Genomic DNA, 16,915 nt, shown 5'->3' with positions numbered 1-16,915 from the left:
AAGCACTGTCTCCACTGTGGTTACATGGTTTGTTAATATCACTATTTGCTTATTTGTCCTACCAAAAAAACTTTGTTGGGAAAAATTGAAGTTTTTATGCATCTGAAAGATACATTACTACATTTTAAGCTTATTATGTAGTAGTTTCTAACCTATGAGTTAGTAATGCATTATAAAATTATGATATACTTAACATTTCATTCTAATTTTTTAGAAAAATTGTTATTAATGTTTAGGTTGTACAGAGGAGTTACTCATTATCATAAGTAATGATATATTTAATATTGTATTCTTTAAGAGGCTGAATAATATTGTATTCTTAAAAGACTTCCAATCTTCATATCTAAAGTGTTATTTTCCAAAGAACATGATTGTAGTGTTACTGAAGTTTTCTATGGTCATGTGAAATCAATTTCTAAAAATATCTAGTATGCAGTCATTATTTTTTTTTAAAAGAAATACTTTATATTTGTGTGTTTCTTTGTGTTCAACGTGATCATGTTTTGAATTTTTTTAATTTTTATTTATTTTTTATTGTTAAAATACTGTGCAGTCATTATTTTAATAGGATGTTTCAAATACCATTTATAACTTATATTTTAAAATGAGTAAACATATAAGACTCATGGGAAATTAAGCATAAAATGTAAATTACAAGGTGGGTACTGTTAGCTCATGCCTATAATCCTAGCTACTCAAGAGGCTAGAATCTGAGGATTGCAATTTGAAGCCAGCATAGGCAGGAAAATTTGTGTCTCTTATCTCTAATTAACTCCCCAAAAGGCCCAAAGTGGAGCTGAGGTTCAAGTGATATGGTGCTAGCCTTGAGTAGAAAAGCAGAGGGATAGTACTTAGGCCCTGAGCTCAAGCCCCAAGACTGCACACACAAAAGAAGTTGAAATTACAAATGACTGTACTAGGATTTGAAATTAGGCCTCACACTTGCTAGTCAGGCACTCTACCATTTAAGCAACTCTGCCATTCCCTTTGTGGGTTGGTTATTTCCAAGATAAGGTCTTGACTTATGGGCAGTCCAGATTTTGATCTTCCTAAGATCCTCCCTCTTTGTGTTTCCCTATGTAGCTGGGATGATAGGTGCATATCACTGCACTTAACCATTGTGTTTCCCTAGTAGTTTGGGATTAGGAACATACCACCATACCAAACCATTGGTTGAGACCAAAGTCTCAGTAGCCAGGATTACAGACTTGAATCACCAAACTCAGTTTTAATGTTATTAACTGTTCACTGGCAAATACTCCTTTTTCTTTAGTTGTAGGTAATCAAAACACATGAACTTATAAATCAAATGAACATGACCAGAAAGCATGAACTAATTTATATGTAACTTATAAATCTGTTTAGTCACAATCAGTATTTTAAAATATATCAATTACTTTTAAATATTCATATGTACTTTTCCTATTATATTATTATATATTATATTATCATTAGTCTATTATATTATTATAATCGTTACTTATTAACACATGAAATCTCTAAGAGTTCAAAGCCATAACTAAAACAATTAAATTTTCCTTTTTTAATTTACTATAAATTATTTGTAACAAAATAAGTGCTCGCTTTAGAAAAGTAAACTAAGTCTTGGCTTTTATGTTCTATTTTACAAGATCTCAACTAGCTTCTCATTCATTTAAATAGAATAAAAACACAAGCAATAACATTAGTTTTACAAAAATGAAACAAAAATGTTGATGCAATCAAGTAAAGTAAATCCAGCAAACAAATTTTATGATGACAGATGGGGCTTACAGTTTATTGAGCTAAGTCTTACCTCAATACTTCATACTTAAAAATCTCTCCCAAGCAGTGTACAATTTAGCCCTAGTAACTGAAATAGTTGCAAGTATATATGTTTCAAATTCAGTATCTGATGTTTTAAGACAACTTTATTATAGATGTAAAGTATGGGTAAAGCAGTAGGTATTCCAGAGTTATAACTATTCTAAAAATCCATCTGACTTGTTAAATATTAGCTAGAAAGTAATAAAAAGGGCTGTAAGCTTTTAGTGAATCATTTACAGCAGATTTAAGTATCAAATGAGCCTGAAATACTGAATGTGTAGGGATCATTATGCTAAACACACCCATAGCAATGTTTATAAAAGACATTTCCAATTAAAAGCAGAAAAGGGCATTTTTCTACAAGATTAGTAGGCATATTAGAAACAGAAAAGTTAAGCTTCTTAATGTGCGGAGAAAATTTAGAATCTGACTTTATTTTGTCTAGAAAGCACAGCTAATATGCTGCATGATTATCAATATTTCCCAAATGGCTGACAATTTACTTTGCTGTTTATGTATTACAATGCGATTCTATCAAATATATTCATTCCATTTTATTTAGGATCAGCATTATACACATACAAATCCAAGAATCTCAAGGACAAGTAAGATCTTTTAAAATAGCTTTCTTGGAATTGAAGAAGTGTAATATCGCATTCTGCTTTCTGGAATTAAAAAATTTAGTCCTTCAATGTATCTAGAATCAATGAGCAGTAACACACCAACTAATAACAAAACATGATTGTACTTAATCTTAATAAGGATAATTTTTCATTTCTCATTATATTTAGTTCTTAAACCAAACTACTTTTTAAAATACTTACTGAATAAGGAGGGGTGGGCAATGAAATTTTAGAAATAAGCTTTAATATGTGCCCATTTCTTTTGTGAATAAAATGAAAAATAGAAGTATTAATAATTACTGAATTATTTTCATCCAAATGTTCACAAAGAGGAAAAGGATATGGTAAAGGTACTCGAGATTCAACCTCATAAATGTCTTCATCTTGTTCTTCCAAGCAAGAGGCATTGAGATTAACAGTTGCTAAATAGGTCCTGTAAGAATCCATTCTAGAAGATGAAGCTGCCACACTTCTCCATTTACTTTTTCAATTTTCCACCATGTTAAAAAGTTCTTTTCAGTTTATCAAGATTTTCCATACCATTGTAAAAATTTCATTTTAGCATTATCAAATAAACATAAAATTCATACAAATAAACAATAAAAGGACTGAAAAATCTAGATAAAAATTTACAAACCTAAAAAAAGTTCATCAGGCAACCTCACCTCAAAAAACAAAACAAAAACAATAAAAACAAAAATAAAAGCACACAAAAAACCCAAACTGGTTCTAACTAGAATAAGTCCTTGACAAATGAAAATATAATTATCAAATTAGCTGGGCAGAAAAACTGCTCGCAGTTTCCAGTGCATCTTGTAATAAGTAAGCCTTCCAAGTTTCCTGGCAGGGAAGGTCAAGTTTTAAATCTCCATAGTAGCAGTCTTGAAAAATGTAGTTGCAACATTATTTTCCTGGTTGCGGCTTCACTCTATTCAGAAGCTCTTCCTAACAGAGGTATTCAAATAGTTTCTTCCCTGAGCTAAAAGATTCTACTCAGTGTCCCTGGAGAGAAAGGTCAGCACAGAGGGTGTGGTTTAATGTCTTTACCTATATAGGTACAATGACAGGTGGAATGTGAATTAAAACGCCCACAAAATAAAAAGCCTGCCTAACAGGATCCAAGTTCCACATCAGGTCTTTGAAAAAGACTTATTTAGATAAGTTTATGATGTTTCTAAGATAAGCTAGAGTTTTTCCATCTCACTAGAAATTTAAAAATAAATATTAGTTATTGGAGCACTAATCAGTTACTGAAGTATATCAAATAATCATGATGAATTCTATGAATTAGAACACTTTTTTGACATTTTCTTAGAAACAATACATTTGAGCAGCTACTGAGACTAAATATAGATAGTCCAGTTGTCACCTATTTTCAGACTTGTTTACAGAGTGTGTGCTAAGGAAAAATAATCCTTTTTAAAGCTGTTCAGTATATAATAGTTGGTAGTTTGTGGCTAGCTACTGGTGATCCAGAAACTTGTATAATAGTGAATAAACCTGTGAATAATAGTGAAGAAAAAGTGAATTTTTAAAGAGAGTTTTTAATACTAAAATTTTCTCAATAATGAGAGTTGCTTTAAAAAAGAAAATGGCTTTTCTATGGCACATGTTTTTCTGTCTAGTAACTAAACATCACAAAACCACTAAGACCTTATGTAAGTAGAAAAACCCATACTAAAGCATGCAGGTAATAAGAAAAATCTCTTAGTAGACACTCTCACTACATAAAGTTGTTCCAGCTATTATTCAACCTCTTTGTGGGACACAAATAATTAGGCAGAAACAAAGTAAGATTTTAGCCTGGTGATGGTGATTCATGCCTGTGATCCAGCTATTCAGGAGCCTGAGATCCAAGGTTTAAAGCCAGCTCTGGCAGGAAAGTCTGTGAGATTCTTATCTCCAATTAACCAGCAAAAAGCTGGAAGTGGAGATATGGTTCAAGTGGTAGAGCACCAGCTTAAGCAAATAAGCTCAGGAGAAGCACCCAGGTCCTGAGTTCAAGTTCCAGTACTCGCAGAAAAAACCCAAAAACCCAAAAAACAAAAAGTGAGATTTTTTAAATTTTTTTTTTTTTTCCCCCAGAAGGCCTGGTATTCAGGGAGTTAGCTTGTGGCTGGAGAGGGAAGCTACCTCTCAAAATTCAGAAAAATGCTGTCGTGGTTTCTTATGTCCCCTACTAGGCTATGAAGATGAACCTGCCTTTATTATTATTATTATCTAACTCTTCCCAGGCTGGCTTCCAAGTGAGATCCTCAGATCTCAGGCTCTGAATATCTAGGATTACAAACACAATCCACCAATGCTCAGCTTTGAAAATTTTTTGATAAAAAGTAATAATATGAATAATATGAAAATAATATGAATAATATGAAAAGTAACAATATGAATATTAAAAGAGAAATAAATTTTACTATTAGATTATCCCTTATGAACTAAAAAGAAGATTTCTGACACTAGTGTTGGTTGTCACAAAAACACCCAATTACTAAAGGAAAACCTAACCAAATTTCTGTGGGACAGCAGAGAGAAACTTTTAGTTATTTTCCAACTTGAAAAAAATCTGCTTCAAGCTCAGTAGATATTAGGAAGATTAAGAGGTTTTACCTGACTACTGGTTTCACTTATGGCTTCTAGGAGTTTTTCAACAGCTGCTTGCAGTCGAGAGCTAATATTCAGCATAAGTTCTTCATTTTCAGGGTCTATTTCAGTTCCAGTAAAACCACTCCTCACAAGCCGTTGTGACAACTCTGTTCCTTCCTCAGTTATTTTTGACCACATGCTGCTGTCATTTCTTGGCATATCATTTTCAGAATAAGAAGGCATGGATTCATCTGTAACTAGAATAATAGTATGCTAAAGGCATATGTTAGGTGTTTTGTGTTATGTCATTAATTATAAGTCAGAAGCCTGAAATCATTGAAATTACAAGGTCTTTTAATAACAGCATTGTAATGAAACAAATAACATGAAAATGCATAATGTAATATTATCAAGTTGCCAAGTTTATAAAAGAAACATTAGATTATTATCCTTTTTGTATATCCTGTGTAGATATGCAATAAGTCTAGTATTTGTGTTATATGGAATTTTTCTTTCATAAAATTTCTTCCTTTTTTGGTGCTGGGAATCAAACTGAAGTCTTCAATTTGCTAAGTATACACGCTAATCATTGAGCTATATTCTCAGCCTGACAAAAACTTTCAAGGTAACTTTTAGTAGATATTTACCAAAAGTCAAAGAGGTACAGTTTGCTAAGTAACAAGAATATGTAGTTAACAAGATCTGGTTCTTATCCTCAAAGAAAGTATATTTTATTTCCTTTCACAAGAAATAAACATATAATCACGTGAAAAAACACTAGGTTGCATGACTTATTCAGGTCATTAACAACAATGGAGGAGAGAGAACTTGTTAAAAGACTACTTCAATTACCCAGATGAGAAGTGAGGTGAACATGAAATAAGATGGCAGGATTGGTGGCAACTGGGAAAAGACACATGTTGGAAAAGACTGAATGTATAGGACTAGGTGAGAAGAAAAGTAAAACATGAGTCTAGGTTTCCAGCTTAAATGATTCTTACAAGACTGAAGCCATTAAAAGAAATGCTTAGGGCAGGGAAGGTGGATCAGCGGTAGAGTGCTTGCCTTGCATGTATGAGGGCCTGGGTTTGATTCCTCAGCACCATATAAATAGAAAAAGCCGGAAGTGGCGCTGTGGCTCAAGTGGTAGAGCACTAGCTTTGAGCTGAAGAGGTGAGGGACAGCGCCCAGGCCCAGAGTTCAGGCCCACAAATGACAAAAAGAAAAAAGAAAAGAAAAGAAATGCTTAAAAAAAAAATCAGGAGAAGCTGGGTGCCAGTAGTTCACACCTGTAATCCTAGCTACTCAGGAGGCTAAGATCTGAGGATCACAGTTCAAAGCCAGCTGGGGCAGGAAAATCCATGAGACTCTTATATCTCCAATTAACCATAAGAAAACCACAAGTGTCACTGTGGCTCAAGTGGGAGAGCGCTTGCACTGAGCTGAAAAGCTGAGTGACAGCGCCCAGGCCCAGAGTTCAAGCCCCATGACCGACAAAAAGAAAAAAGAAAAAAAGTCAGGAGAAAGTATTCACAGTAGGCATGAAAAAATTATTAATCTGAAGTGTTTATAGGATGTGTGTAAACTGTTGTAAATTTGGGTCTGGAGACCTAGAAGTTATCTGTAGAAAGGTAAGATTGGAAAGACTGGAAATGACATTTGTTTTAGAAGTAACATTTAGAGGAAAAAAAGAAAACAAAGTTGGAACTTGTAGATACCACAACAAAAGAATCTGCATAAAAATACCAGAAATATAAAGGAGACAAAAAGAATCAATGACATTATTAAGGCAAGGACTGAAAAGATGTTATAGGTTCAATAACTAGGAAGTCGTGTTATCCTCTGAGAGAACAGTTTTGGTACTGTAAGTTGGTTAATGTAGGCAGGAGCTAGTCTATTTTTTCACTAAATGTATTGAATTTTATCTTGGAGGAGGGTAAAGCTAAGAACAATCCCCCCCTTTTTAAAATAGTATAAATATTGCAGCCTTTTTTGTGGTATAGAGCAGCAATCAATGATAAGGAAAAGACTAAAGATACTAATGTATCCTGAGAGCAAATCCCAAGCACAACATGGAGAGGACAATAAAGCAGATTACAAAATGTTAGTTTTTTGGAACAGTTAATGAATAATGTGCACTAAATTTTAGTACTTGGAAAAGATAAAAAATCCAACTAGCTTAAACAGTGCAATGTCTAGCATACAGAAGACCCTAGATACAACTGCCTGCACTATAAAATGAAACAACAAAAATCAAAACAAGAAATATTTTGAAGATATAAACTCTTGGAAATATTCTGAATCAAATCAAGCTCATACTAGTCTTGATGAAAAAATTTCAAGAGTAATTAATACAAATAAGCAGAATAATATCACAACATGCTAGTAGACATATCTTGAACTCCAGTTTAGTGAACAGAATCTTTTTATATTGATGAACCACTTAGACTTATATTGATAACAAAGCAAAAAACAGCAGTTGTAGTCTTTTAATCACATGTTTTATGGATTATATCATTCATTCTCTAATAGATAGCAATAAGCTCTTTAGGTTAGAGTGGGTAATTAATGTAAGATCTTTTCCTGCCTCAATGGCTCTGTGATGATGTTTATGGCACTAATTGGAAATCATCAGCATGTAGTCTGACATATAAGAATAACAGACAGAAAAACTGTAATGAAGATCTGGGAAATGGAAGAGATTTGTCCAAAGAAACAGACAGCCAAAACCTAGCAAGGCCTTGTTATTGTTAAGTCGGTATTTTCCACAATATCACACTGTTCCAAAAGGATGAAGCAAACAAACTTTAGTCCCTACCCTCCTATAAGAGAGGAGAACATTCTATCCCTAAACTATTACAATGTAGGTAATTTTCTTTCAATACAACTGAGAAACTTAATTTTTGTGAACTGGTCTATTATTTGCTCAAGTTGAGGTGATTTCATAGTGGCTCAAAATTTCCTTTCAATTCATGAGCTCATTTGTTCTTCAGAAACAAACAGAAGCAAACCAATTATTTTTTCAAGTGTTAACAAGTCCATACATGTTTAAATTCTAAACAAGTTCAAACCTGAAGGCTGAAAACAGATCACAAGTTTTGTTTAGAACAGTCATATGCAAAAGCTCAAAAGCAAGTGAGTTATTAATCAGATTAAAACCTAGCATTTCAGGGCTGGGAAGGTGGCTCAGTGGCAGAGAGCTTGCCTTGCACGCAAGAGGCCCTGGGTTCAATTCCTCAGCACCCCATAAGCAAAAAGAAAAAAGCTGGAAGTGGTGCTGTGGCTCAAGTGGTACAGTGTTAGCCTTGAGCTGAAGAACTGAGGGATAGCGCCCAGGCCCAGGGTTCAGGCCCCACAACCAGACCCAAAAATAAAATAAAATAAATAAATAAATAAATAAAACAGCATTTCCTGTTATGTTATAGAAGCATAAAATAAATCTTTCCAAGGGTATGTTTAGATTATAACTTTCCTTTCCTTCCCTCCCTCCTTCCCTCTCTTTCTTTCTTGCTGGTCATGCAGCCTGAACTCTGGGCCAGGGAGCTATCCCTCAGCTCTTCAGCTCAAGGCGAGTGCTCTACCACTTGAGCCACAGCGCCACTTCTGGCTTTTTCTGTTTATGTGGTGCTAAGAAAAGAACCCAGGGAGGGCCTCATGCATGGGAGGCAAGCACTCTACCACTGAGCCACCTTCCCAGCCCAAAACTGAATGTTTTAAACAATGAAGTCTAGTACTTCAAAATATCTTTCAAGATGTAAAATAGATCAGATTAAGTGTCCCCCAATAATATTGGTGATCATATTAACTTTACTGTGAAGAAATACTGTTTAACATAAAAGACATAAAAATTGAGTTAAATGGAAACGGCATATAACCAATGATACTAATACCAGCAAAATTATCTGTCATAATATTCTCAACATTATATTTCTTTTCTGGGGCTAATTTCTCTTAGGTCATAATATTATTCTTTCAGAATTAGTTAACAATAATCAGCATTTTAAAAGATTTAAGTGATTAGCTTCAGTGAATGATTTAAAGTAAATTATTAAGTACTATAGATTTACCTTCCCTTGAGTAGAAATCTTAGTGCTTCCTTCACTAGACTATGAACTGTTATAAAGCAGAAACTACATAGAAATTGTATAACAAATGTTTCTATAAATTCAATAAAGGTTGTTTAGGGTTAAGGATCAAGTGGTAGAGCACCTGCCTAGAAAGAAAAGGGCCCTAAGTTTAAACCACAATGTCACACACACACACACACACACACACACACACACACACACACACACACACACACACACACACACACACACACACACACACACACACACACACACACACACACACACACACACACACACACACACGGATGAAGTCAACACACTAGTCAACAACAGCCACTCTGTGGAATCAACCTAAGAGTCCACCAATCAATAAATAAAGAAAATATGATATATATACAAAATGGGATTATAATTCAGCCACAAAAAGTGAAATTATGGTGTTTTCTAGAAAAATGGTTTAAAACCAGAAATTACCATGTTAAATTATTATAGAAACTAGACAAAAAATAGAAATATCATATGGTCTTGTATATATGGAATTTAGACATAAAAATAAATGATTATCATGAGTATAAAATGGGGAATGGGGGCTCTTTTGGGTACAAACCAGTATGAAGGGTAGGAGGGGAGTGTGAAGAGGGTTGTATACGATGGAAGAACTTCATATACATGTATCAAAATACAAAAAATGACATCAGCTAAAAATCGTTTTAAAAAGAAGGTAGAAAGCCAGGCACACATGACTATAATTCTAGCTACTCAGGAGGCTGAGATCTGATGATCTAAAGACAGCCTGGGTGGGAAACCGATGAGACTCTTACCTCCAATGAATCACCAAAAGCTATGGCTGAAGTGGTTAGAGTCTCACTTTCAGCAAAAAACAAAATAAAAATAAAATAAAAGGTAGAGGGCCGGGTGCTGGTGGCTCATGTCTATAATCCTAGATACTCTGGAGACTGAGACCTGAGGATTGTTGGTTTGAAGTCAGACTGAGCAGGTAAGTCCATGAGATTCTGGTCTCCAATTACCTACTAATAACAGTAAGAACAAAAGCTGAAGTGGTAGAGCAATAGCCTTGAACAAAATGAGCTCAGGGACAGAGCCTAGACTCTGAGCTCAAGTCCCAGGACTGGCACCAAAAAATAAAATAAAATAAAATGAAATGAAAAGAAAGGAAAAAAAAAAAAAGAAAGTAAAAGAATAAGAAAGAAAAATAGGAGAGGCAAATTTGATCAAAGTACATTATATACATGTATGGAAATACAATACATCCTATTTACACAATTAATGTATGCTAATAAAAACAAACTAAAAAAACAGATTTGTTGAGGATGATTATTTCAATAACATATAACACTAGTACCTCTTGGATGTTCCTCTTGGACACAAGGCTTTATAGATGCCTCAGCTTCTGACCTCCAGATAAGGTTAGTAGTTGACTGGCCTTTACTAGATCTATCTAGAATCCCCAGGACATGGCGGCCAATTGTTTCTTCAACAGCTGCTGTTGTCTTTACAACTTCTAAGAGGATCTTTAGAAGTCTGTTATTAGCTTTCTGGAGTGCATACCTGTACAAAGAATCACTTATTAAAATGTTGACCTTTTTAAAGGAAATACATTGTTATTATCACACAAACATGTACTATAAAATGTAAATAAAAATATATGATCCTATTTACTTTATTTTTTAGTATATATTTTTTATTGTAAAGATACTGTACAGAGGGGTTACAGTTACATGAATAAGGTAATGAGTACATTTCCTATCAAGCACTGTTACCTCCTCCTTTCTTTTTCCTCTACCATCCCTTCCCATAGGATCCCATTAAATAAAGTATAACAATACCTACAAGGAAGTGCTTCCTATTCTGATTTACAGTAAGACTATATTACAGAAGATTTGATTTCTTTTCTAAAAATTTGGGCAAATTAACTGAAATCTTTGTAAAATCTACATCTTATTGACACCAAATAAATCAAGTAACTCAACTTTTAATTAGAAAAAAATTAAGGATACATACAATTCAAGTTCAGAAAAGTGTGGCAATACTCAAGCATATGTAGATTACTAGTTTCTAATATTGTTCATGGTTATCTGTCTCTCTAAATATATGTCTCTATATATTTACCTTCCATGTTTTTATGTTTTGAAGAACAGATTTAAAAATATTTAATTCCACTAGAAAAAAATGTGGTAGTTTCTAGTACTTAATAACTACAAATAGGAGGTTAAATTGCACAAATAGGCAGAGAACACTTTTTTTTACAAAGGTCTATCATGAAATTTCAGTGAGAGGGAATATCATAGGCTGTTTCATTTTTTATAACATATGCTCTTGAGACAAAAATATATCTAGTTATACACATCACACATTTCAGCCAATAGAAAAAAAATTCAACTAAATTCAATCAATAGCATTCCTTTTTTAAAAAAAGAATACATCATTTTTACGTAGAAAATATTGTTAATCATCCTCCTAACTCTTGGACCTCAGAAATAATCAGCATTATAATTTTAATTTATAGACATTTCCCCCTATAAACATTTTAAATACAAAGAGGGGTCATCCTGGACAAGATGATTTTGTAAGTTTTCTTTCTACAATGAACATTTTACCATGCTAACAAATGTACTTCCATAAATGGTAATCCAAAACATTACTTGATTAATATTTTGAATAACTCAACAGCTTAATTCACCAGAGGTATTACAATGGCAAATAGAATTATTAATGCATGGAGACAAAATGAAAGACTTTTATGGGAAGGTCCCCTAGCTTAACAAAGTTTTAGCTCTCAACTTCACATTGCAGGAGATTACCAACAATCAGGCTAAAGATATCATTTCACAAGCACATGATACACCTATTTTTAGGCAAGGTAATAAATGGAGATGACTTCCTTTAGTATTTGTCAAGTGAAAGCCACAGTTCTATTTTTGTATCCAGATCAGGTTCTTTGCTTAGATGATCAAGAATATTAAAAATAAAAGCCTAAACAAATTAGTAAGAAATAAATGGTTTTATTTCCCTAACATTTACTGTTTTTGTTCAAGTTTCAAGTCTCAAGAGTAAGACATTGTGAAAAATATCTCTACTTAAAAGAGAAATAGATAAAAATAACGGTAAAAAGAAATAAAGATGAATATTCAGTTTATCAGCACTCAGTATAAGATTCCTAAAAATTATACACTGCATATTTTGTAAAATATGTAAATTAGTGATAATATAAAATAATATAAAATAAACATTGTTTATTTTATATTTCCATGGTAACTCCAAATTTCATACACTGTCTTTCTTGTTTGAGTTCCATACTGACTGTGTTCCATACTGATGATCCAATGGGGAAGCCAAAATCTTAAGGGCCAAATTCCTCCATGCAAGCTGAGGAAGGAGGTTAGGAGGACACAAAGGATTGACGGTCACAGAAGTTAGAAAAGGAGGAAATTATGTTAGTAGATATTAGTTTTAACTTAATCTTATAGAAGTTATCTTCATTTGAACAAAATAAAATTTAAAACATGGGTGCTGCTTAAAAGGCCTTAATATTAATGTGGAATGACAATTCTCATATGGTATTGTTTTACATATTTTCATATTAATTACTACATAAATCAAAGTGAGGAAAAGTTTTGTTAACATTGGCTGACCAATTTAATTTTCTTCAAAACTGGGATATGGATTAAAAGTTTACTTCTGTAATACAGTAAACATATGAAAGAACCTGAATGTGAAATACTTGTATTTATCGTACTTTTGCTTAACATAAACCAATAAGAGAATAGCTAACACTATGCCGGGTGCTGGTGGCTCACGCCTGTAATCCTAGCTACTCAGGAGGCTGGGATCTGAGGATCACGGTTCAAAGCCAGCCCAGGCAGGAGAGACCATGAGAATCCTATCTCCAATAAAACCACCAGAAAACCGGAAGTGGCGCTATAGCTCAAGTGGTAGAGCACTCGCCTTGAGCTGAAGAGCTGAGGGACAGCGCCCAGTCCCAGAGTTCAAGCCCCACGACCGACCAAAAAAAAAAAAAAAAGAGAGAATAGCTAACACTAAATGCTTATTCAAAAAATGAATGAAGAAACAAAAAATAAAGCTCACAAATAGAAGTGTTTTTAAGATTCAAAATATAGCATTAAGAAGAAGAAAAGTAATCAAAGTCTAATATAAAAAAAACCTAAATATTTACAGCCAAGTATGTGCACAATATCCAATACAAATTATGAGATTTCTAAAATATTTATCCATTTAATGATTTACGTATTGATAGTCCTTTATATACTGCACATCTATGGATATACTCATACATAGTATTATAAGACTAAATACAAATGTAAAATAAAAATAAGGACAAATAAAGTTCATTATATAGAAACAACAATCTTAATTTATTTTGCAATGAAAAAGTACATTTTAAATACCTTTCATTGGAAAGAATATCAAGAGGTACATCTTCAGGTTTTCTGTCTAATTCTTTTTCTTTAACTGTCTCTTCTTCAACTTCCCCTTGGTTTTCATTTCGATCCTGATTAAGTTTGTGTAAAGGCAGAGAGGACAAGACAGAAAGAAAACCTGTCATCTTAGAAGGAGCATGTCATATTCTGGTCTGAAGTGTACAAAGTAGACACTGCTTGAAATAATATTTAACCATATTTTATCAAGATTAGCATTATAAAAAAGATAAAGCAGTCTAGTACACTGAAAGCAATTTTAATGAGTTCAAACTACTGCATGCTATCTATTGCAACAATAAAGTTTGTTAGGCTGTTCCTTAGTGGAACAACACCTGCTGCCATAGCAATGACAGATTCAAATTACCGTAGAATGCATGGCATTTGAATGCATGGCATTTGAATTCTACCTACCTTACATGTAAGCAATGACAAATGTGTTAAACTCAATAGCTAAAAAAACACATTTCACACCAACAACAAACACAAACAAATCCTACTGCATTGTTGATCCACTGCTCCTAGCGGGCCAAGGTCCATACTACCTGTGTTTGCGTACTGCTGTTGCGCAGCTCACAACACAGCTTCTCTCTTCCAGCTAAAGACAGCTGCTTTAGTGCTTCCAGCTCCTCTAAAAGCACCCTCTCTCTCTCTGAAATCAGGTTTTCATTATCTATTGAGGATCTCTAAATAAGAAAAAAGGTCATGAGAGAATATTGTTTGTGATAGAAGAAAAGAACAGAACATTAAGCAGATTTCTTTTAACCCCTTTGGACCAACAGGCCTTGTTTCTACCTATGATTCATATTTCCTTAAAAGGGGTTAAAAGGCATATATAAAGTTCAATGCAAAATTTGAAATTTGAGGAAAAAGTTGTTAATTTGTACAGCTTGATTAATACTTTGATGTCAATTTTGCATTGAAAATCCAGAAAACTGAATTCACAAAATGCAATGAAGAAAAGCAAACTTGGTTTCCCCAATAATGTTTTATGTTTCAATTCCAATTTTTATATTATTTTACATTTAAAAGTACATGTTAAGAGCTCTATTTCTCCTTACAGCATTCAAAATCAAGTCCAGTAAAAATTTTTTCATAGTAACTTTGTCTTTCTTGCTTTTCTGCAATGATTTTGCAAGTGTATTATATACAGCATACAAGAATACCAAGAATACCCAAATGCCAAGGAATATTTAAATTTAGTCAAGAAAGTGGTAAGAATATTATATAAATTTGTATTTCTTAAATCAGTAAGAGATATTTCCCAGGAGAAAGTCCCAGAAACATGCTATTTCACATTTAAATTTGTGATTTAAAAGTAAAGATAAGGGAAAGGTAAACGTGGGAGATGCTAACTAATGGACTCAGACAATGAATATGGGAAAGCTTAATGATAGCAATCACATATGCAGGTACCTCCGTACAAAGTATTTCCAAAAGTGTAGAAGTGCTTTTGTACTTCTGTGGTAAATGGAATTATTATCTTTTAAACGAACTTTACAGCCACTTTTCTATTTTCTAAATTCAGTTAAATAAAACAAGAAGTTACTGCACTATAAGATTGAGTTAGAAATGTCTAACAAAATCTGTGGGCTTGGTGGAATGTGTTCCTGATATAAAATATCAGATCGTGGGGAAGTAATTAAGACAAAAATATTTTCTACATTAAGAATACTGCTACTTTAATTAGATGGAAAGGGAATCTAAGTCCCATACCTGAGCTAATTGTCTATTAAGTCTCTTAATCTCTTCTTGCAGTTGTTCCTGGTCTTCTCGCTGTCTCTCCATCTGTCGCATGTGTGCTTGCCTCAACAGTTCAGTTGCTTGTTGATGCTCTTCATACTGTCGTACAAGTTCCTGCCTCATGTCTTCCAACTGTTCTTCATTTAACATCAGCTGTCTAGAAGCATCTATGCCTGATGCCAACATCTCATTATGCATCTTTAATAGTAAAAAATAAACAATGAAAAACAAAAAAACCACATTTGTGAAAGTTTGTTAACACTGATATTTTAAATTAATACGAAAGCAATTCTACCAAACCTGTAACACACATGGTATTTAATTTTATTAATAAGTGGTGCTGTAGCTCAAAGTGGTAGATCACTAGCTTTGAGCTGAGGAGCTGAGAGACAGAACCCAGGCCCAGAGTTCAAGCCCCAGGACTGACAAAGAAAAAAAAAACTAACTAATTTTATTTTTTTTTCATTTTTTTAAATTTAATTTTATTTGTGAACATACTGTACAGAGGAGTTACAATTACATGGGCAGGATAATGTGTACATTTCTTACCAAGCATTGCAGCCTCCTCCTTTGTTTACCCTTCACATCCCTTCCCAGCCTCCCCCCTCCCCCCCAATCCCAATCCTTCTCCTTTCCCCCCCCTTCCCCCCCCCCGCCCCCCCACCTGCACCGACATTGTAAAGCTCGTTTTGGACATGACAACTTGTACTTCTCATTGTTGCAACAGGTCCACCTGTATCCTTAAACAACTGGTTTTTCCCCATCTCCTCCACAAGTTATACTGACATCAAATATAGTGAAAGCAGGGGTTATACTGTGGGGGAGGGGACTAATTTTACTAATAAGTAAAAGCATAGTTAACTTTAAAAAAGGTGTCTCTCTTATTTATCATTCCAAAACAAAATTAAGTAAGTGTATTACTATTGTATGTTACTTTCTAAAAGGAAACTAGCTACTTGTCAGTTTGTCTAAAATTGAATTCTAAGGGAGAAAAATAAAAACACTAATGATTCCTCTACCCTTAATAAGCTATAACTTACATATGTAACTGTAACCCCTCTGTACATCACTCTTACAATAAAATAAAAATTTAAAAATAAGATCTTCATCCACTATTTTTGATTGTATTATAATAGGGAAATAACATAGACACAGCTTAAAATTGTAAAAGAGAAGTTTTACTTATTTAATTTCTATTATTCAGTGGTTCATTATTGTAATATAGAGAACTGTTTGATAAAAAATTATCAATAAACTTCATTTAGAAATAAAACCTTTATATATATCAGATTTTTTATTCATAGAAGAATTAACTGCTTAAGAGGGTTCTATTACTACTTCAATTCATGAAGAAGTACTATTAATGAGGTTTTTATAACTTCATAAATTTTGCATTTCATGAAAAGCAGTTATATTTGAATATCGTCTGAACAAGATATAACATACCCTAAAATAAAAAAGTTGGATTCAGATAATTTTTAGGAAAAGTAGGAAATGGAAAAGAAAAAAAGAATATGCAAAGTAAAATTCTTTAAATTATCTTCTTAAACAGAGAGCTACTTCCTTATATGCTCTTACAGTTAACTGAGCAAATCTTTTAGCCACAGATTTTGGCAAAATATAGTATAATTAA

The 16,915-nt window shown here is 33.3% G+C and overlaps 1 protein-coding gene across 11 annotated transcripts in view; it reads right to left on the bottom strand.

Annotated features, from left to right (window-relative positions):
• Nucleotides 1–16,915, bottom strand: part of Akap9 (A-kinase anchoring protein 9) — a 130,390-nt gene that overhangs the window by 53,092 nt on the left and 60,383 nt on the right. For 8 of the 11 annotated variants that reach the window (XM_069996454.1, XM_069996457.1, XM_069996460.1 and 5 more), the window contains 5 exons: nt 15,256–15,480; nt 14,085–14,225; nt 13,510–13,613; nt 10,446–10,651; nt 5,037–5,269 (listed from right to left, as the gene is read on the bottom strand). In XM_069996454.1, coding sequence (XP_069852555.1) covers nt 5,037–5,269; nt 10,446–10,651; nt 13,510–13,613; nt 14,085–14,225; nt 15,256–15,480 — 909 coding nt within the window. Of the gene's footprint in view, nt 1–2,630; nt 2,892–5,036; nt 5,270–10,445; nt 10,652–13,509; nt 13,614–14,084; nt 14,226–15,255; nt 15,481–16,915 lie in introns of those variants that run through there. The other 3 variants (XM_069996455.1, XM_069996461.1, XM_069996462.1) reach the window with 3 other exon arrangements.

Source organism: Dipodomys merriami, unplaced genomic scaffold (genome assembly GCF_024711535.1).
Source record: "Dipodomys merriami isolate MVZ:Mamm:240054 unplaced genomic scaffold, mDipMer1.0.p SCAF_5, whole genome shotgun sequence".
Classification (NCBI taxonomy): domain Eukaryota; kingdom Metazoa; phylum Chordata; class Mammalia; order Rodentia; family Heteromyidae; genus Dipodomys; species Dipodomys merriami.
The sequence above is the reverse complement of the archived record's forward strand: the minus strand, read 5'-3'. Positions and strand labels throughout refer to the sequence as shown.